The sequence below is a fragment of the Hemibagrus wyckioides genome, linkage group LG11 (genome assembly GCF_019097595.1).
Source record: "Hemibagrus wyckioides isolate EC202008001 linkage group LG11, SWU_Hwy_1.0, whole genome shotgun sequence".
NCBI classification, from domain to species: Eukaryota; Metazoa; Chordata; class Actinopteri; order Siluriformes; family Bagridae; genus Hemibagrus; species Hemibagrus wyckioides.
The window spans coordinates 17,788,352-17,809,157 of record NC_080720.1 but is presented as its reverse complement, the minus strand read 5'-3'; the positions used below and the strand labels follow the sequence as shown (position 1 = coordinate 17,809,157).

General features: G+C 37.1%; 3 protein-coding genes across 4 annotated transcripts in view; all 3 read right to left on the bottom strand.

Annotated features, from left to right (window-relative positions):
- Nucleotides 1–6,930, bottom strand: tarbp2 (TAR (HIV) RNA binding protein 2). Of its 2 annotated transcripts, XM_058404161.1 has the most exons (8): nucleotides 6,830–6,930; nucleotides 6,687–6,742; nucleotides 5,852–6,178; nucleotides 3,293–3,362; nucleotides 3,058–3,175; nucleotides 2,747–2,874; nucleotides 2,457–2,649; nucleotides 1–643 (listed from the first exon to the last, which is right to left on the bottom strand). In XM_058404161.1, the coding sequence occupies exons 2-8, from the start codon at nucleotides 6,737–6,739 to the stop codon at nucleotides 486–488; spliced, it is 1,047 nt and encodes a 348-aa protein (XP_058260144.1). In that variant the 5' UTR covers nucleotides 6,740–6,742; nucleotides 6,830–6,930; the 3' UTR covers nucleotides 1–485. The 2 variants fall into 2 exon arrangements, with proteins under 2 accessions (XP_058260144.1, XP_058260145.1); XM_058404162.1 differs by lacking the exon at nucleotides 6,830–6,930 and having other exon boundaries at nucleotides 6,687–6,823.
- Nucleotides 6,931–7,387: 457 nt separating this feature from the next.
- Nucleotides 7,388–13,204, bottom strand: zgc:66479 (uncharacterized protein LOC327541 homolog). The gene is made up of 4 exons (XM_058402354.1): nucleotides 12,822–13,204; nucleotides 11,038–11,516; nucleotides 10,726–10,873; nucleotides 7,388–10,273 (listed from the first exon to the last, which is right to left on the bottom strand). The coding sequence occupies exons 1-4, from the start codon at nucleotides 13,083–13,085 to the stop codon at nucleotides 9,266–9,268; spliced, it is 1,899 nt and encodes a 632-aa protein (XP_058258337.1). The 5' UTR covers nucleotides 13,086–13,204; the 3' UTR covers nucleotides 7,388–9,265.
- A 1,964-nt stretch (nucleotides 13,205–15,168) lies between these two features.
- LOC131361997 (immunoglobulin-like and fibronectin type III domain-containing protein 1) overlaps nucleotides 15,169–20,806 on the bottom strand; it is a 16,677-nt gene continuing 11,039 nt past the window's right edge. The window contains exons 14-24 of the mRNA XM_058403703.1: nucleotides 19,810–19,951; nucleotides 19,402–19,695; nucleotides 19,010–19,306; nucleotides 18,591–18,770; nucleotides 18,347–18,475; nucleotides 17,894–18,202; nucleotides 17,731–17,816; nucleotides 17,440–17,632; nucleotides 16,930–17,223; nucleotides 15,994–16,320; nucleotides 15,169–15,854 (exon numbers count right to left, since the gene is read on the bottom strand). Of these exons, the coding sequence (XP_058259686.1) occupies nucleotides 15,850–15,854; nucleotides 15,994–16,320; nucleotides 16,930–17,223; nucleotides 17,440–17,632; nucleotides 17,731–17,816; nucleotides 17,894–18,202; nucleotides 18,347–18,475; nucleotides 18,591–18,770; nucleotides 19,010–19,306; nucleotides 19,402–19,695; nucleotides 19,810–19,951 (2,256 nt within the window). The 3' untranslated portion in view covers nucleotides 15,169–15,849. The remainder of the gene's footprint in view (nucleotides 15,855–15,993; nucleotides 16,321–16,929; nucleotides 17,224–17,439; nucleotides 17,633–17,730; nucleotides 17,817–17,893; nucleotides 18,203–18,346; nucleotides 18,476–18,590; nucleotides 18,771–19,009; nucleotides 19,307–19,401; nucleotides 19,696–19,809; nucleotides 19,952–20,806) is intronic.

The following is a 20,806-nucleotide window of genomic DNA, read 5'->3' as shown; positions in this document are numbered from 1 at the left end:
ATATATATATATATATATAGATAGAGGTAGGTATACTTGGAATCTGAAAATTAGCATCAGTGAGTTTCAGTCCTTTTTGTTAAAAATTCTGTCAAGGCAAACTACCTAAGCTGTTTAAAAAGTCAAGTTAAAAACATTTGTTATCTTTAAAATAATTTAGGGAATTGTGAGTTTAAAATGCAAGTTAAAGGGAAGAAATTTCAGGAAAATTAAAAAACAAAAAAAATGAAATTCATCACATGGAGGTAGTATAAAAGCAAGGCCCTCAGATAAAACCAGTCCTCAACCATTTTTGCATACAAAAGACCTCATCAGTTCATCTTTCATTATAGCTCATGAGGAAAAAGTCAAGTGTCTTTGGGGCATTAGGAATGATTTGCCAACAAGATGATGTGTCTAGAACTTCCAATAAGCCCCCAGTTTACCGTACTGTAAGTTACAGTACTGTCGACTCTGAACCCATGTTTCGAGGGAAAAGCCCACCCTCACTTTCCACTGGCCATGATCTTGAGGTACTGAAGCGCATTGTGTGCTGCACTGGCCCGTGCTGCATCCTGACTTGGAGCAAAGCCATGACAGACAGTGATGGGTTGAGTGGACAATTCCACAAGACACTGGTACAGGCCACTGAGACTGCGTTCCTCTGAATAAAACACATACACACACACTTAGTACAGATTAACATCAGATTTCCCAAAAGACCAATATCATCAATGTCAAAAACTGAACAAAGATCTGACAAACTTCTGGAGCCATAGAGCTCTTTATTCTAGAAATTTCCATTCAAATAACACATTAAGTCTGAGATGCCATTGTTTTTAATTTACTGACATTTGGATTAAGCCCAGTCAAATAGGGTAATAACCAATAACCCAAAAGCCATACTTGAGTAAAAGTACAGGTATTTTGTTAGAAAATGACTCAAGTAAAAGTTAGTCAACCATTATAATTCTACTTGAGTAAAAGTCGTAAAGTATCTGAAATAAACTGTACTTAAGTATCAAAAGTAGTATTTTCATGAATGTACTCAAGTATAGAAAGTAAAAGCAGAAGTAAATTAATAAAAAAGCAAGACTGTAATAATTTAGAGAATTATGAATTTTATTCTGTATTGCTTTCTTTCTTAAACTTCTCAATAAGTGCACCACCAAAAAAATAAGACTTGCATTAAAGAAAGAAGAGGCCTTTAGAACTTAGTGAACTGTATTGTAATGAAGTGTACAGTATCAGTGTTTCCATACATGTGCACTTGTAACTAAGGCCATGTCCACACGTAGCTAGGTATTATTAAGAAGGGAGATTTTTCTCTGGGTTTTGACCTTTTGTCCACATGCTAATGCAGTTTGAGGTCGTTGAAAACGGAGCTTTTGGAAAACTCCTTCCAAAGTGAAGATTTTATAAAAAATACCCAGCTACGAATGGACATAGCCTAAAATCATCACTAACCACAAACTTCCTTTACCACAAATTTGGACACAGGTTTTTTGTAAGTAACGAAAATGCCGAACAGAAAATGTATCAGAGTAAAAGTATAGAATTTGTTTCAAAACAGTAGTGAAGTAAAAGTTGACAGAAATATAAAAACTCAAGTAAAGTACAAAAATTCTCAAAAAATACTTAAGTACTGGAACGAAGTAATTTTACTTCCTTACATTACACCACTGCTAATAACCATAAGAACACGTGTAATAATTCTGATAAGAGTCCAGAGTCAACTTGCAAAGTTGAAGTCTTTCATTCAGGTTCATGATGACCACTGTAACATGTATTCTAACTACGTTAGACCCTATAATTGACTTGAGATTCTACACCCTAATGCTTCACATATGAATGCACTGTTCCATATAATTATATCCACATGTTTAGATTTCTACTTGCACTTTACAGAATACAGAAAAATAACATGAATTACAGCGTGGTCATGTATGTTTAAAGATGAAGTGACTTTAGAGGACTTTTGCTTTATTTTACTCCATTTTGTGTGTTCAACATGCTTGCTTGTTTCCGATTCTGAAATAAATTGCTGTGTGTGCTGATTTATTTTCCTGGTAAAAACAATACTACCTCAACTGGCAAATGGTGAGATTCAGAACGAGAAAACAAGCGGCAGTTGCAAACCTCAAGTTGGGACACATCACACAAAGCAAAACATACCCAATGAATTTTCCTCTTTTGTTTTTGAACACACTTGTTATACGTTCCCCACTAAGTTTGTCCCCACCCCCATGTGTTAGAAAGCAGGCAGTGTCAAACATTACACTATACATAGTCAGCTTCTCAATAAATATGTACATAGCTGAAAATCAGTCTCACTTGATATCCAATAGTTCTGCAAATGCCAAATTGTAAACACAAACTAAAACCTGACCCCACAATTTACCATAAAAACAGTCACAGTGATAGGAATGGTCATAACGATAACAGTTGCAAATTAAAAAGTAAACTACGCTTCTTACCTATGTCCAAATAGCTGACATCAAAACGCTGTTCTTCAGATAGGTCATTGAGCAGGGAACAGAAGTTGGAGTTGGGGAGGCCCAGAGGGTGACTACGCAGCTGCAGGATCTTCTCTCCTGCTGAGTTGCGCAAAGAGTCCCATGTACATCCAAACCCTTTACACTTTCCTCCCTCTAGCCTGCCACCTATGTGCTTAAAATGAGAGCAACATGAAAAAACCAAGCATAATTATGTGAGGTGTGTTACAGTGTCACATACCATGTTACTTTGAAGTATAAACACCCCTCACCATGTTGAAGGTATCGTCCTCTGCCTCAGCTTCATGGCTGCTGCGCATGTCTATAGGAACATCGTGGATCCGGGAAAGCATCTTTGCTGCTGCGTTCCTCTTGGCAAGCTTCTTTGATGTACCGCTACCTGTGAAAGTGAAGTCAACATCATTAACCAACTGTACATATGAAGATATTAGAATAATGTTCAACTGCCACTAGAATATACATCTATTTACATAGTTATAACAATAACTTTTCACAGATTTAGTAACTGGGAGTCATTTATGGGAAATATAATTAAAAAAAATGTACTCAAGAATAGACTTACCAATCTCTACAAATTTCTCTACTTTGCATGTCATGGTGAACTCTTTGCGATGTGCAGGCCCAGACTCTTGCGTGACTGTGTATTCTGGTAAACGCCAACCTTTCTGCACCACTAGTTCCTATGAAAAGAAATGAAATTTATTCATAGCCTATATGCTTTCTAGATTTAAAAGGATATATTTATCTCTAGAGAAATGAAAAGTTATGCACAGTCTCTGAAAAGAATTGTCTCTTACCTGTAGAGCCCCAACTGGATTACACTCAGCTTGCTGGCTGGAACTGGATAACTTTATCTCTGACTGGGAGCTGTAGGAAACACTTACAGTCAACACAGAGCATACATTCAAACCCTACATTACGTCTTAACCTTACTTTACTTTTACATTTAACCCTGTAAAGCCCACTGTTGCAGAATTACATCACTTTTAACAATTTAAAAAAAAAAAAAAGGCCTGCAAATGTTTTTTTTTTCTCAAGACCACATTTACATAGTTAATGGGTCCTATTGTTTGTCCTCACAATGCTTTTGGATAGAAGAAGTGTTTATAGGTCCGGTCATCTGGCCATGAACTCACTCTACCTGCAAACTTCGAGTTGAGCTCATCTCCTTTTTTTTGCATGACTGGATTTGTCAAGATTCAAGTAAGTAAAATTCCTTAAATATTTTTTTTTGTGTTTATTACAATGTCTAAAACACATAGATATTTAGGTACTTTGGAAAACATTCATCAAATTTGATTTAGAGCTTGTTATGTCTATGTTGTAATTCTACACCGTTGGGCCAGAGTGGTAGTCAAAATAGCCTGTGCTCCTTACACCTTACATAAGGACACTGCACTTCTCACATGCTCACAACTTGAAAAAAATTGTAGTAGATATTTAAAGTGTTAGATGATTCATTGTAACCAAGTTCTAAATGTTTAGCTTAGACCATAATTAAACACAGGAATAAATTGTATGTGGTATTTGAAACTCCATCATCTATAGCAGTATCTGAAACTCCCTGTATCTTTGTAGTTTTTGTTTGTTTTTTAACTTCTAAATGATCCTGAGATTTTTTTATGAGTGTTGACCAAGTAGCACTTTGTAGAATCAGGCTCTGAATGTTCTGGATTTTTTTGGGGGGGGGGGGGGGTGCTTGTTGCATTGTTCAGGGACAGGTGTGAATGGTCTTGAATGTGAACCTGTAAGTGCTCTGGGGGGATGCATGTGCATGTGTGTAGAGAGCATAATAGGCCAGCCAGACACTATTGGTTGAATGTAGTGGAATTTTGATTAGTATTTGCATTGAAATGATAATACTTTAATGGATAATACTTAGATCTCTACCCTCGACACATGGTCTACCACCCTGTCTATTTTTTCAGTTTATCTACCACCATATAAGACCCATATGTATTATTCACATATTTAATTTTATTTTTTTCACTTTTTCCATTTCAGAATGCCACGAGTGCAGAAAGGTCATCTATTCAGTGTGCAGGTTGTGATTGCTGCAGTCCAAAATGAAAACGTTTTGTAAATACAATTTTTTCCAATATTTTTATTAATAAATGCTTATTCATAAAACTATGATTGTTGTGTGATTATTACTCATGATATATACTGTTATGGGGCTAAGTAAGCAATCAACCCTGCAAATGAATGCTTAAATGTTCTGTATATCTGTAGACAAAGTGAGTACATATACAGAAATTCTGCTCTCAACTAGGCCCAACTTTGCAATACAATTAAAAAAAAAAATCTTTAATTTCTACATCAGAGGCCTCCTAAAACAATATCTGAGAGGTCAAAAAAACTTTTGTTCATTTTTTTCTATATTTGGGTCTTACAGGGTTAAGTTGGTTAACTTTTTTTAAAAAGTTTAAGTTAAAAAATTCAGTAGCCTGTAAAGGAATATCAGTGACTAGGCTAAAAAATAACTAGTTAAACACATTAATACAAACTGTGGGAAACAAACATCAAGTACACAAAGTCCATGGAAGTTGACGACTATGTAGTCGTAATCTACTGTATACTCTTGGTAAAGATTCTGGTGTCTTGTTTACGTTAAGTTGTTGGGCAACATTTCTGCTATGAAATTCTTTCCTCATACCATAAGTAAAATTCCTTGGTGGTGTTCACAGTGCATTGTTCCAACAGCAAAGTTGTACTAATGAATTTGCAGTGCACTTTATTTTGCTGGGTTTCATCAGTGTTAGTTAATCTGCCTAGTAAAAATCAGTCAAATCACACATCAGCTAATGTGTGTAGTTTAGCAGATCCTTAACACTAAAGATGTAGGGTTTATTTTCTTTCTTTTGAACCTCTTGTCCTCCACACAATTACAAATAATAAATGAATTTGCTTGCCCCATGTACCCAGGCTAGTGACTTGTCCAGCCCTGAGGAGTATTTGGTTGTATTCAATTCAAGATTCAAAGAACTTTATTAATCCCAGGGGAAATTGCTAGTGGGGGAAGAGCTTATTACTAGTTAACAAAAAGGTTAAAAAATAAGGATGAAGAAATAATGGGTAAATTAAGGTAAATTAAAGGAGAGCAACGAAAACAGGCTGCTGCACACTGACGCATCAGGCCAATACATTCTTATTTATTTATTTATTCATTCATTCATTCATTCAATCGATATTCTTGAATGCAAATCATGGATAAAAAAAAAGTTCGAAACAGTTTCCTACAAATGACCAGAAACAAGAGCAGAAAACGACTGACCACAACAGCCAAAAAAAGTACTACACATCAAATAAGCTGTATATTCTGATTACGTGAATAACAATGTTTCAAACACTCTTACCAGTCTCCCTCAATGGGGATGTCTATGTCATCAAAGTGTTCTCCCTCCATCACGCTGCCCTTTAATGCTTCCAGCATCCCTCCTTTAAGCATCTTGAGAGCTGCTTCAGCGGCCTTATGTTTGGCAGCCTTCTTGCTTGGGCCCTGGCCTGTGCAGCTGATCTCTCCTACAGACACGCGGAAGGTGAAGTTGGGCTGGTGGGCCTGACCTTCGGCCTTCAGCAGGTCATACACCGGTGTCTTGCCTATCCGCGTTCCATACTCCTGCAGCAGACTGATGGGCGTCTTCCCAGGATTCACAGCCAGCATTTGCTCTATGCTGAGAACACTGACAGACAGACAGACAGACAGACAGAGATCACTGCACAGCAAACAAGCCACACCGTTACCTGCATGCCTGCATATTAACGTTTAAAAAAAGAGAAAAGAAACAGCTACCACCATATAGCTACAACTAATCAACTAGTTAAATAATAGCATAACATCACAAATATCTCAGGATTGTTTTTGTCCATTTTAAAACAACACGACAGGATTAAAATCCAGAAAGAAAGGGAACTGTTGCTAGCCTGATCTGAGCAGATTACCTATAGAGTATTTTACTGTTGTGGTTGTCGTGTTGTTAACCAGAGAAAACTAGCTTTAGTAAAATAGGACAATGCTCTTTAGCAAATATATCAGGCAGATGGGTAAAACAATACATTTTCCAATGACATGTCCGTTTTTCACCTCGGGGACTGCAGTAATTAAAATACGAACGGAAAACTGCTAGCTAGCTTAGCGAGGCTAGCAAACCAGTGAGAGCTACCAGGCTAACTGTACGAAGAGAAGCTCACCTGGTGCACCCAGAGTTTCTCCTGCAGCTATCCGGGCTTTTCTCCTCGCTCATTCCCTAATAAGAGACAGAATACCCACTGATTTAATATCGCAAAATCCCCCCCAAAGAAATTGAGACCCCCTTGATATCATGAGCTTATACTTTTTCTTGCCGGTAAACCGGTGAAGCGAGAGAGCAAGCCCTGCTCCTACAGTCTCACATGATCTTCAACACAACACGCAGTGTGTGAAGCAAGCAACGCCGAAGAGCTGATGAATACAAACCGGTTTCCTGTAGGACATGTAGTGCACTTATAGGGAGTACTAGCTGTTACTTCATGCCCTATGTAGTGCTCGTATGTAGGAAGTCAGAGGTTATTTGGGATGTGAGCTGCATTTCAGCGCCTTCAAACTGCAATCCGCGGAGGACTGAATAATATTCTCCTATTCTAATGATTTGTCTTAATTATTAATCCACTTTCAGAATAAATAATTATTATTTATCAATTATTTTATAATAATTATTTATTAATTACTAAATATTTTTCTGCCTCCAGCAGAAAACTATAGGTTGCATGTTGTGTAATGATTTATTTTGTGCGGAGAAATGTTCCCAGAATTAAACAAATTTTAAGAAATAATACCGAAGAACAATTTTAAACAGTGAAGCGTGCAAAATAGAAGTGCGCGTGCGCATACGTAATTTATTAAACATAGTTTTTTATGATTACAAGGGTAAGATAATATTCATACAAACAAGTGTGTAGTGTTTTGAGCAATTCTTGTCCTAAAAAATAGACACACACACACACACACTGATCAAAACAAGACGGACAAGAGGGGCCTTAAAAAGAGATACAAAAATAAACAACATAAACATGCCAAATATGCTTTATACCAGAAAAATATATTCATTAAAAGAGCTATAGGTTATTATTTTTTATTATTATTTACATTTTTCTTGTATTTTTATTTAAGGGAACAAAAATGTTTAGTTTTACAATCCACTATGATTAAAACACAAAAGATAGTGCTTCTGGTTTGACTTTTTGAAATGTGTCACTTAATTGCAGAGGGAAATTATAATTCATAATACCATGTTTATATCACATTTATTTATAGCGGAGGAATGTTTACTTCTCTTATGTAGAAACCTGTGGGACTATAGACTATAGGTTTCTCCTAAATGCATTTATTTTTTTTTTTAGTAAACGCTTAGTTTCACTGGATGTGAGGAAGGAATACACAATTGATGGCACCCCATGCCACTGCAGGAAATCAATCTCTCTCTCTTTCTCTCACTCTCACACACAAGCAAGTTAAGCATGGCATATTTTTGGAGTTGGGAGTAAACCCAAACCCTGAATTTCCATAGCACACAGACAGTAACCTGAGCTCAATATCAAACCCAGGACCCTCAAGCTGTGAGGCACCATGCCTGTACTCCTACATGCAGTCATGTTTCATTTTTCACTACACCAGCAACAACAGTTCATTGATAACTTTCTGAGGGACTTACAGCCACCTCTACAGGCATAAAAATAGAAATGCACTCACTTGTATATAACAGCACATGTTGCTAAAACAAAACAGCATATTTCTCCTATTTGTCTCCAATTTTCTAGTTTTTAGTTTATATCTTATGTCAAAAGATGTCATGAGACACTCATTAAAACAGGGGTGTCCAGTGTTATCTATAAAAGGCTGGTGTGGGTGCTGGTTTTCATCCCAATCAAGGAGGAGCTATACTTGATGCCACCTGTTTTAATCAGTTGATTCTGCTTGGTTGCAATGAAAACCTGCTCCCACACTAATCCTTTCTGAAGAAGACTGCTTTAATAAACGTACTGAGATTGATGACCTGTGGATGAAAATCAGCTTTGCACTTTTTGACCATCAGCTGGGGATTGATAAAAAAAAAAATCCTGTATATGAAGCCACCACTATACTTGAAGATATTTGATAAGTCATCAGACACACATGCACAACGGCAAGCTCTGTATGAGGCAGTAACCCCATGACCTCACTGCTGTAAATAAACAAGTGGTGTCCCATATCAAATGACAACCGCAGAAAGACAGAAGAGTAGGGACAGAGGGGTGGGGACAGGAGAAGTAGTATAAAATGTCAAATCTAGTTTATTTAAAAAGACTAGTGTTAGAAAGGAACATTTGAATGAACATATATAGCATCTCTGAAGTAAAAGAAACTTCTTTTTGTTTAGAAAAATGGTATGAGCTTATTTTAGAGAGAGGAATAAAAATAACTAAAACCAGCTAAATACAGCTTCATCTAGTGTTTCCAACTTACAATCTGACTTAAGAACTGTACAACAACTTTCAAGTAATCTTTTTTTAATCAAACTATCAGTGGACACTTAGAAAAAAAACTGGATTCTTCAATGAACTTAAAGGTTCATTGGATAGATAATACTTGGATAGAATAAACAGATAGAAAATCACTGCTGTAGAGCTCTGTAAAAACCTTTTTACTGTTACAAAGAGTATAGAAAGAACAAACTTTCATACAAGAATCATTAAATGTAATGTGAGAAAATGACGAGAACTAGTTTTCCTTTTGCATGTTCCTCCTTTTGCCATTACACTTCTTTTACTGATTTTTTTGAGACTGATTCTTTGGCAGACGCTATTGTAAGCTCCTCCTGCTCCTCTGCTTCCTGCTCAATCTCAGCTGGGACAGCATCTGTCATTTGATTGTCTACATTCCCATTTTTGGCCATGTCTGTCTCATCTGAAGTAATCTGAATCTCCTCTGCAGTAGTCCCAGATTCTTGCTCTGCATTCCCATTATCCTGCATCTTAATTTCGGCAGTTGATATCTTATTTGTACCACTGTGGATTTCCCCTGCAGTATGCTCAGCATGTTCCTCACTAAAATCCTCAATTATATTTGAGAACATTTCTGTTTCCTCTGAATCTGTCTCCATTTCCTGTGCTTCAGTTAACTCTTCTTGCTTTTCAACAGCAGTTTCCACGGTTTCAGTAGTGGTGGTAATTGAATCATTTAAAGGAGTCTGGACCTCTTCTGCATCTGGCACCTCAGTTTGCCTCTCTGTTTTGCTTGTGTCCATGTTTGCTTCCTCTAAATGAATTTTACTCTCTTCTCCATCAGGTACCTCCACTTTCTTATTCATAATCCCCTCTGTTTCAACAGACACATGATCTGAATCCTCCAAAGCTTTCTGGATCTCATTTACAACAATCTCCTCTTTTTCATTCGTGACCATGTGTGCCTCATTTAAAGTCGCCATGTCTTCTGTAATATCCGCATCTACTTGTTCCTCAGCAACATCCTCTTCAATTTCAGTGTCCAGTTCCTCTGAAGGAGTTTGGATCTCTTTCAGAGGTTCCTCCACTGGCCAGTCACTTGCTTCAACTTCATCAACTGCTTCTGGCTCTGTAATAAATTCATCATCTTCTTTTGCTGTGTCTTCTTCTCTATCTGCCTCTTCTTCAAATTCTTCTTCTTCAGCTTTATCCAACTCTTTTTCTGTTGCTTTTCTCTCTAGATTGTCTGATTCTATGATCTGTTCTTCACCCTGAAATTCCTCTTCAGCTCTGCTGGATTGCTGAACTCCAGGCAAAAACTGAAATGTGCCACAAGAAAGAGCTTACAATTAGGCAATGCATTTGTCTGGTAAGCCATGCTTAAATTCTTCAAATTATTATTATTTTTTTTTTATCCATCAGCTTTTCCTGAACTCAAGCATTGTATGTGGTTCAGGACATCCAGGGAGTGTTGTAGCATTATTTAATTTATATTAATTCATCTTCAGTAACTGATTTAACCTAGTGAGAGTTGTGGAATACTTGCTGCCTATAGCAGGAACACTGGCTATGAGGAACATGCCTGATGGGACAACAATCAACTGCACAGCACCATACACTCACACACTCATTCACATAGTGAGGTAGTTTAGCGTAGCCATACCAACTACTGCCATGTTATTTGACAAGTAAGAGGAATCCAGAGGAAAACTATGTGAATAGAACATACTTGAAATTTTTTTTATATAATAGATGCCAGCGCTGCTTGTACCTTTATCTGTAAAGCCTCCAACTGGGCTGCGAGGTGGAAATGGAGACTCTCTGTATTCGTCTGATGATCTTCCAGACGCTTATACAGTGACTTCAGCTGCTTCTCAAGCTTTTGTATCCGTTTAATTTGCTCAGATTCTAGCAGCTCTCTGACAGACAAATAATGCAGTTAAAATGCAATATACACATTTCATTTAAAAATACTTTTTAAATATAAACTGTTCATTTTTTAATGCTTTATGCAAATGTATGTATATTTAAATTTTTTTTATTTATTAATAACTTGAGACATTGAGGACATTTTTCTACTCACTTGATATCCATCAACTCCTGTGCATTTACAGCAAGTGATTCCTGGTTACTGGAAAATAAGTCTTTTATTTCATTGATTTCCTTCTTTTGACCCTCTAACTGAGACATCAGACCATCCACAACAGAGATCTGCTCATCCATGCGTAACTTAGTCACTGAAAGTGTGCTAGAAAACCCAGCAATCTGGATGGCTAGTTCTGCATTAGCACTCAACATAGTGTTGACGCTCTGCTTCACAACCTCGAACTCGATACTCTTGTTCTTAATGATGGCATTCAGAGCAGCAATGGAAATAGTGTTCTGCTGGAGTTCTGCCAGTTTGTCATTCATCTCAGTTTGCAGAGACCACACTTTACTTTGCAGGTCTTTTTCCTTGATTTGTTCAGATGTGGCGAGGGCGAGCTCAACCTGTCTTTGTGCTTTGGCATAGGCATCTTCCAGGGCCACAAGGCGCTCTTCAAGACCACCAACATTGGCAAGCTGAAGAAAGAAACAAAATTAAGCACTCTGTACATTTACTGTGAATAATGATAGAAATCTGTTTCACACTATCAAAATTCAATCAGTTATTAAGTGCCATTTCCACAGCAGACTAAGAGTAGGACCAAGAATAAGGTCTATCATTCTTGGTGATGTCTCAATCATACTTTTTTTTGTTAAAATGAAATTAATTTCAAACATCTTTACTTTGAGTTTTGCATGCTTTTATACAAGAGTAATATACAGCTCTGGAAAAAAAAAAGAAAAAAAAAAAAGAGACCACTGCCCAATCTCCAGATTTGAACCATACTGAAAACCTCTGGAATGTCATCAAGAGGAAGATGGATGGTCACAAACCATCAAGCAAAGCTGAGCTGTTTGATTTTTTATTTTTTTTCTTCAAAAAGAGTGGTATAAAGTTCCCCAACAGCAATGTGAAAAACTGGTGGAGAGCATGGAGCCAAAACTCATGCAAATCGGGGTTATTCCACCAAATACTGATTTTTAAAATGTTATTTAGCCAAAGCATTAACACAATTTATTTACAAATGATTTGCATTTTGTTTTATTTGAGTTATTAAAGCTCTGCAAATACTGCATGATCTTGGGTTATTTTGATGTGTTATTTCCTTTAAATATAGACTCTAAATAACAATAGTTAAATTTTGAATTTAGGAGAAACATTGTCAGCAGTTCACAAAAAATGAAACAAAACTGTTCATCTCACCAATACATGCACCTGGAAGAAAAAAACATAAGAAACTGATTATTTTGCAGTGGTCTCTTATTTTTTCCATAGGTGTATAAATATAACATATATATATATATAAAATATATATTATATATCATATATATATATATATATATATATATATATATATATATATATATATATATATAAAATATATATTATATATCATATATATATATATATATATATATATATATATATATATATATATATATATATATATGTATATATATATATAAACCCCTGCTCTCTAAAGCAGTGTTGGACAAAGAAATATGACACTATTCTGCACTGGCCTAGTGAAGCTATTAATGGCATAAGGTGCTGGAAGCATTACAGAGTTCAGCACAGTCAAAAGCCATGTGCAATGTGATCAGCTGTTGCTCGAACAAAAACCAAAAACAGTACTTTGCATTGTAAAACGCAGAGCTTATTTGGCAGTTCATCTATGCCACCCAATGCCAGATTTGAATAAACGAGCTTGTTATTTTCCACGCATAAAATGCCAGATTCAGGCCGTACATTAGACCAAATTAACTTTCCAGTCAGCTTACCTGTGCGTTATCAGGCCCTAACTGCTGCTGCAGCTTGTTTATTCTCGCCTGCATGGACGCCAGCGTTTCCGTCAGACTCTCTATCATTTGTTGGTGATCACTACAGACCCAGCCGAATCCTGACCCGCCGACAGCGATGATAAGTAATAAAACACCCGGGATGACATATTCGTTAAAGCCTCGGGACGACTGACCCAACGGTGCCTCTAAAGGTAACCAGTTATCGTCTTGTTTACTGCTGCTCTTTCCTCTGCGCCTCGCCATCGCTCTCCTCCTCGGAGCTGCAGGTTTACACCCGGTGGCCCGGAATGAAACTTCGTGATTCCTGCTGTGTTGTGGAGATAGTCCTCCAGCGGCTCTGCGCGCGCGCACAACAGCCTCAAGTAAGGTCAAGTAAGTGTGTGTGTGTGTGTGTGTGTGTGTGTGTGTGTGCGCGCGCGTGCGTGCGGATTATAACGTCCGGGTGAAGCTAACATTTATAACCTGCTGCGCCGTCGTCAGTATTGTCATATTATCCTGTCTGAAAGACTGTCTGAAAGTCCCTATCCTGTGCTGGTCACTCAACTGTAAACTAGCTGTAATTGTCTTCCACGGGCATGGGAAGAAAATGTAAAAATATGTAAAGTGTCTGTACGAAAAAAAATCAGTCAGCGCTATTAAATTGTGCGCGCTTGTGTGTGCGCGCGCTCGACCAAATGGTAACTCTGTCTAATGTGAGCTTTTCTCTGAATGATTCTGAACTGGCAGAAACTTCACAAAACGCTCTAAGTTGCAGCCATCAGGTGACATATATCGCATGTGAGCTGGTCTGTCTGTATAATATCACAGTGTGGCATGAGTGAAACTGATTGAAAAGTATTTAGACTTTTTTTTTTTTATTGTCTCTGTGTGGATCATGGTGTTTTGCCTCGCACCTGTGTGTTTCGGGTTTGATTCTTGCCTTTGCCCTGTGTGTAGATGCTCTGCCTGTGCTTTTAGGGCTTCCTCCCAGTCCAAAGAAATGCAACCTGTTTAAAAACCTCTGTCCTATATTCACATACACCTCAAATTGTCTTTTTTTCAATCTAAATGCCCAGCATCAGCACAGCACATAAGATAGGCAACTGGTGGATAGGCAACTGGGGCTGTCCAATTGTTTATGTTCCTGCATGCATGTGGCAGCATTTTTCCAGTCACTACAGCCTTCTGTTAGTGCAGACTGAACATCAACGTCACCAAAAAATTTCATATGAAACAGAAGTGTCTTTTGAGGTAGAATGAAGCAACTCTTGGCACTGTATTTTTCCAGTGTAAAAGTATTTTTTTTAAAAGTCTCAACATACTTTGACTGTTCAAGCTGTACAGGCACAATTTCTCCCACCATTAGTTCCAGGAGAGTAGATATCCCAACACACTTTAAAGGCAGCAACAAGACTAGAATAATAAAACAATACATTTGTGGGTAGTGGATGCCAAGGCATGTGTTTACAAAGTGAAGTACTCAAGCTGTAGCTCAGAGATTCATGGTAAAGCAAGCATTTGCTCTGGTGATCAGAGCAACTCGCTCACAATCAGGTTCTTTAATAGCACATAATGTGGTTTCCAAGAAAGAGTTATTAAAAGTTTCGATCCTAAGAGCAGATAAACTGTGGAAAATGCCATCAGGACTGTACTTATAGAGATGTTCAGCAAAACCTTGTTGCAAACCATAGCCTAAAAGAGACAGGATATTACTTCAGAGTTCCACTGAACTGCAATCTGTGTCTCACTGTGACAAATCAGTGCAGTCTAATTGTTCTTTCTGTGAAGAAGACTTAATATCTAATAATATTTGAAAAATTAATATCAAGGTAGAATTCTTTGCCCATTACTTACAGTGAAGCATGGTGGTGGCAGCATTATGCTATGGGGCTTCTTCTCTTCAGCTGGGACTGGGACTGTAGTCAAAATTGAGGGGATCAACTCCAAATACTAATCTATTTTAGAAAACTTGCAGGTTTCTTTTAGACAGCTGAATATGAGGACAAATATCACCTTCCAGCATGATGAGGACAATCCAAATCAATAAATGGCCTCAGAAGAAGAAAATCAATAGTTTGTAATTTCCCACATTGATATCATTTCAAAAACCTATCGAATGATTTGAAAAGGGTGGTGCCTGGGAGAGCTAGAGCATTTTTTTACAAGCAAGAGTGGAGGAAAACTGCCAAATAAACATGTTCTAAGAATGCTTTGTTAGAAGTAAAACATGCTTTAATAAAGTATAGTTAAAGGGTTAAGGTTAATCTGCACATTTGTCCAAGTGTTTTGTTCTTTTTCCCCATAAAACATTTCTATTTGTTGGTTACAATATCACAGTAAAGGTGGAAAAGGTCTGAAACGATTGATCTTGGGTACATTTTTTACCTAACACAAACAGGGTGTGTAAACTTTTTATAGGCATTTTATTTAGTAATATGTCAAGCCATGTCATCACTTAGTCACAATGTGTGTGGTTCAGCAATTTCAAAAGTGTTTCCTAATAGTGTTGTTCTGTCCTGTTCCTCTGTAGGGAAACACATATTAACCTTAAATGCTCATAAATAAATACATATAATGATTTCTTACATGTAATTCATTTAATTTATTTTTTTACTGAGGAAACATACTTTGTAGAAGACTAAAATACTGTATTATGCAAAACTATAATGTGAAGCCAATAATTATATCATCTTCATTTGAGTTTTGATGTTTATATATTTGTAAATGATTTTTTAAATTATGTTTTTCTTGAGCTGTTATGCTTCAAAATCAAAAAAGACATTGTCATTCCAGAAAAAAAGTTATGATACCTGACAGAGACATTGTTACAAACCATTCAACTTACCATTAGTAGATTACATTTATTAAGATAATATCAGTTTTGCTTAATGTTTATACTATTATTGAATATTCCACTAAAAAAACACATAATTTATTCAGACTCCACCACTAATTGTGCCACCACTAATAATGAGTACACTTTGCTTTGATCCAGGTGTTCTAGCTCTTGTTACAACAGATGTTTTTTTCATTCTGGCAGACAGAGAAGAAAAAGAAAATATAAATTAGTTTGGTCACTACTAACTTACATAGCATCTTTGAAAACACAGTATTCAATAACCGAAACTTTGTTTTCATTATCTTTCTGTTCTGCCTCACTGTAGAAACATACCTCTGACTGTGAGGTTGGTAGAAGTCTCAGCCTGGCCCAGAGAGTTCTCTGCCACAACTTTGTACTCTCCTGTGTCTTTGGGACCCACCATCAAAATAAGCAGGGAGCAGACTCCACATGTGTTGGAGATGTAGTAATTGGTATTTGTGTTGAGGCTAACATTGTTATGATACCAGGTAACATGAGGTGTTGGAGTGCCACTCATAGCACAGCTCATGTAGCACTCATAGCCTTTTGGAGCTATGTGCAGTTTCAGAGGCACTATGAATTTGGGGGCTGACTGGAAGTTCAGTTTCTTTGGTTCTGGTAGGTTTACTATGAATTTACCTTGATAGAAGAAAAACAGCATTCAATACATGATGCAAGAACTGTATATAGTTAAATAAATATAAATAGTTAATGTTTTTCCTTTTTTTGTTTTCAAACTATAAATTTTGCTGTTGTATTTTGCAATGTCACTTTATCTGACACTATATTGTTGAATCTTCTTCTTTGACTTCTGCTCTGTATCATCGAGTTAGTGTAGCATGTGAATTTCCTCGGTGTGGGATCAATCAAGTCTTATGTTATGTTATGTTATGTTATGTTATGTTATGTTAGGATTTTAATTATGTGGAAAGACCCAAAATTAATCTATTCTTAATGTTTAAGTTGTTCCTCTGGTATTGTTGGTAGAACACTTCAATGAGTAAAATGTATTAACTGATTTGGAAAAGCAAGGGCTGATCTTAAATGAATGCAGTGTCAGAAACCTACTTATTGTTATTTACTAATTATTGTAGTGCTTGATTTGTGAATGGTTCGAAATGCTCTGGTTGATGGTTAACTAGTAATATGAATCAGGTTTGATAGTACTGGTTTTATGATATCATCCATATTATACAGACAAAAGACAGGGTGTGAAAAATATCTAGAAAAACTTATGTATGTCCAAACCTTTCTTTTTAACAGCTCCCCATGGTGGAGACTCAGATGGCTCAGACAGCCCCATATCATTTTTAGCATATACACGGAATTTATACTCTCTCCCATGTATAATAACAATGGTAAATCTATGGTTGAAGAGGTGATCTGCTACTGTCCACCAGGTCTGTTTAACAGAGTCTCGTTTCATCACCATATAGTGGAGCCGGTCATCTCGTTTCTCATCAGGAGATGGAGTCCAGGTGAGAGTCAATGTTCCCTCAACATTCTGCTCAAGTTGCACTGCACCCGGAGGTTTGGGCTCATCTGAAATATGGTAAATTTTGCAGTTTAATTATTAAAACCATTCAAGGACAAATCTTTGCAAGTAACATACTACCAGGAGAAATTTACACATTCAGTCTACAAAGTACATCTACAAGCACTTAAAATTTATTTCAAGAGAGGATACATTTGTAATAAAATTGTTGAAGTACTTTAGCAACATAAAATGTATGATTTATGATGATATATTTATATTACCAGTGATTCTAACATCTACACTGAATGTTTCCTGGCCAACCATATTTCTGACGATGATGGTGTAGATGCCACTGTCTGATCGACTGGATGTTGGAATGAGCAGCTGGGAAACTTTCTCAGAATTAGTTATTGTCACATGTTTAGCCACAGGAACATTATCCTTCAGCCAAGTGATATCTGGTAAAGGAGAGGCCTGCAATGCAACCACATTAAAATATGGTTTCAAGCTACAGTTGAAGTCTAGAGGTTTTAAGTGATTATCAGTCATGTTGTGTGAAGTATCGCAAGTACCTCAAAACATATGCTGACTCGGACTGTGTTTCCAGCTTTCACAACCATGAAATTTTTCATCTTGCGGTCCGTGAATTTTGGTTTTACTGTGAAATCAAATGAAATGTTACTGCAAAGTAAGGCACAGTTTCAACTAAGAAAGTTGAATAGCTTTTACGCCTACCAGGTGGAGGCATGGCAGTGATGTAGTTGTTAAATCCTTGTGGTTCTCCCTCTCCTCCTTCATTGATTGCAATCACTCTGACCCAGTACGTAGCCAAGGGCTTCAGACCTGTTATAGTGAAAGAAGTCTGGACGATTGAATTTGTATTGCAGCGGCTCCACTCCATTTGGTCTGTAGGTCTGATTTCTACAAAGTACCCCTTTACTTCATCTTCCACTCCTTTCACCACATTTGGTTTAGACCAAGCCAGGCACAAAGTGTTGTAACTAGAGCTAGTTACCTTGAGATCTTTAATCTTCCCTGGAGGCTCTGTAGCGAGAAAAGTAGTGTAATGACAAGGATACAAAAATATCAAAAAGTTAGGTTGGAAAGTCTAACAAAATATACAGTATACAGGAAACCTGAATTTCTTCTTTTGCTAGTCTAACAAAGTCTGTTGTTGTTCAATCTTACTCTGAGGGTCTCTTGCAAATACACTATCAGAGGGGGCACTTGGTTCTCCAGGACCACATGTGTTAATTGCAATCACTCTGAATTCATATTCGGCTCCTTCCATCACATCTGTCACTGCATACTTTTTCTCTGAAATTTATGCAAATACAAAATACAACTGGATCACTATGAAAGAATGAAACAACTGATTGCACACCAGTAAATTATGCATAAGAGCAGCTTGTTATGGAAGTTACAAAAATACCTCTAATTGGCTCATCTGGAGGATTCACTTGACTCCAAACATTACTGCCTTTTTTGCGTTTCTCCAGATTGTAGCCCATAATACTTCCCCCACCGGTGTTTGTTGGCAGGAGCCATGCTAGATTAATGCAGTCCTTGAAAGCACTGACCACCTTTGGAGAAGCAGGCTGACCAGGGAAAGCTGAAAAAAAGAGTTAAACTCTATAAAACATTTAAGTATCAATTTGTTCTAAGCAGCAACATTTAAAGAAATGTTGAGAGCTTAGTTCACCTTTTCTGTAGCTCAGGGAATTTTAGTTTTTTAAACAATACATATACCAAGTATTCTTAATACAGAAATACCTAAACTTGCTGAGGAATACGAACTCTTAGCTTGGTTAACATTCACGAACACATAAAAACTTTATATTAAGAATGTACCCAGTGTGCCGGCTGCAATATCATCAGTTACCATGATGTCACTAATGCCTTCTGAATTCTTGGCACTTATCCTGTAGCAGTACTTCCTGCCACGGTCAATATCTGCGTCTCTGTATGCGGGTTGTGCCGAGATTTCTCCAATTTTAGTCCAGGTGTTGCGTCCCACCTGCTGGCGCTCTAGTATGTAATTGGTCACAGGACAGCCCCCATCATCTTTTGGAGGCCTCCATTTAAACTCAATAGCAGAAAGTGAACTTTCTACCACTTCTATAGGTCCTTGTGGTGGACTTGGTTTGTCTAGAAAAGAAGAACTATGAAGATCATAAAAAAGCTCTTATTACGTTTTAGCTGATTTAACCACATTCTACAAAAATGGTTAACCAACAACATACCAAGAACAATGAGTTTAGTTTTAGCCTCTGTGGTGGCAAATTCATTCTTAAGTTTGATTTTCACTTCTCCAGTGTTTTTACGCTGACATTTATTAAGAAGTAGTCGGCTTTGGGTTGAGGAATTGTCAATCCTGACACCAGGGCCTTCCAAAAGCTCCATTTCATCTTTGAACCACTGCACTTTGATTGGTTCCTTTCCTGAGAATGGAAGCTTGAAAATCGCATTTTCACCAGATCTTTTGATGACAGGTTCTGAGAACTTACCCAAGGCATCTGCATCGATTTTTGGAGGCTCTAAATATAAATGAAGAGAATGGAGAGAATTGTACTTCTGTAAGATGTATGGTAGATTATGTGATCTAAATAAAAATTTAAACAAAAAATGAAATCATTGTTTGTTGCCTTTACCTTTAATAATTAATGTGGCCTCTGATTTACGTCCTTCTGCTTCAAATTTATACACCCCTACATTACCCTCCTGACAATTCTTCAGTATTAGTTTGTGAATGGCACCCTCTTTGGCAACAGTAATCCCGTTCGTAGATTGCAACTAATCCGCAAAATATAAAGAAAATAGAGGAAATGCTAGATGATGTACATTACTACAAGAAAAGCTTTTTATTGTACTGTAAGAAGATAGATATAAAATGTTTTTAACACCCCAGTAATGGAAGTGTATCACAAATTATGATGAGGTGAGATAAAGAGATCAGGTGCAACAACTTGAGGACAGGTGCAAGGATAATAACAATATATACGTCAATGGCACACCTGTTTCACATGTGTCAGGTTCCAGGTCCACCTCCTCTTCTCAGTTTCATATAACTCACTTTCATATAACTTGTCAGAATGAGTTTTATAGGACCACAAACACTGTATTTGCACTACATATTTACACGTGTACACTATAGATATGTCTAGGTATATATACATGTGAATATGTATTTATGTACAGTATTTATTGGTTTGTATTTAATGTCTGTCTCGCTCCTCAGCCTCATGTTGAATTTGAATGACAATGAAGTTGTTTACTTACTTAATAAACCGATTAAATTAATTTGTCAAAATACCAAAGGGCATCCATTTTGTTCATATGTTTCTATGTCTTAATTTAGTTTGCTTAAAAAATGTTTGGGGGCATGGTGGCTTAGTGTTAGCTTGTTTGCCTCACAACTCCAGTTTTGGGGGTTTGATTCCTACCTTTGCATGCATGGAGTTTGTATTTTCTCCCTGTGCTTTGACGATTTTACACCTACTGTCCAAAAACATGCATTGTAGGCTTAATATAGAGTGTGTGTGTGATTGTGCCCTATGATGAGTCCCCCACCCTGTGCCCCTGAGTGCCCTGGGATATACTCATTCAAGTAAGATAAGTGGTACAGAAAATGAATGGCTGTTAGAAAGG

What these genes read in the sequence shown, in the direction of transcription:
- tarbp2 (XM_058404161.1), bottom strand. Translation starts at nt 6,739, where the DNA reads ATGAGCGAGGAGAAAAGCCCGGATAGCTGCAGGAGAAACTCTGGGTGC. An exon ending in ATCCAGTTGGGGCTCTACAG is followed by an intron (nt 3,176 to 3,292) that starts GTAAGAGACAAT and finishes TTCTTTTCATAG; the next exon opens with GAACTAGTGGTGCAGAAAGG. An exon ending in TGTCAGCTATTTGGACATAG is followed by an intron (nt 644 to 2,456) that starts GTAAGAAGCGTA and finishes TGTTTTATTCAG; the next exon opens with AGGAACGCAGTCTCAGTGGC.
- zgc:66479 (XM_058402354.1), bottom strand. Translation starts at nt 13,085, where the DNA reads ATGGCGAGGCGCAGAGGAAAGAGCAGCAGTAAACAAGACGATAACTGG. An exon ending in TAGGGCCTGATAACGCACAG is followed by an intron (nt 11,517 to 12,821) that starts GTAAGCTGACTG and finishes TTCTTTCTTCAG; the next exon opens with CTTGCCAATGTTGGTGGTCT. An exon ending in TGGAGGCTTTACAGATAAAG is followed by an intron (nt 10,274 to 10,725) that starts GTACAAGCAGCG and finishes GGCACATTTCAG; the next exon opens with TTTTTGCCTGGAGTTCAGCA.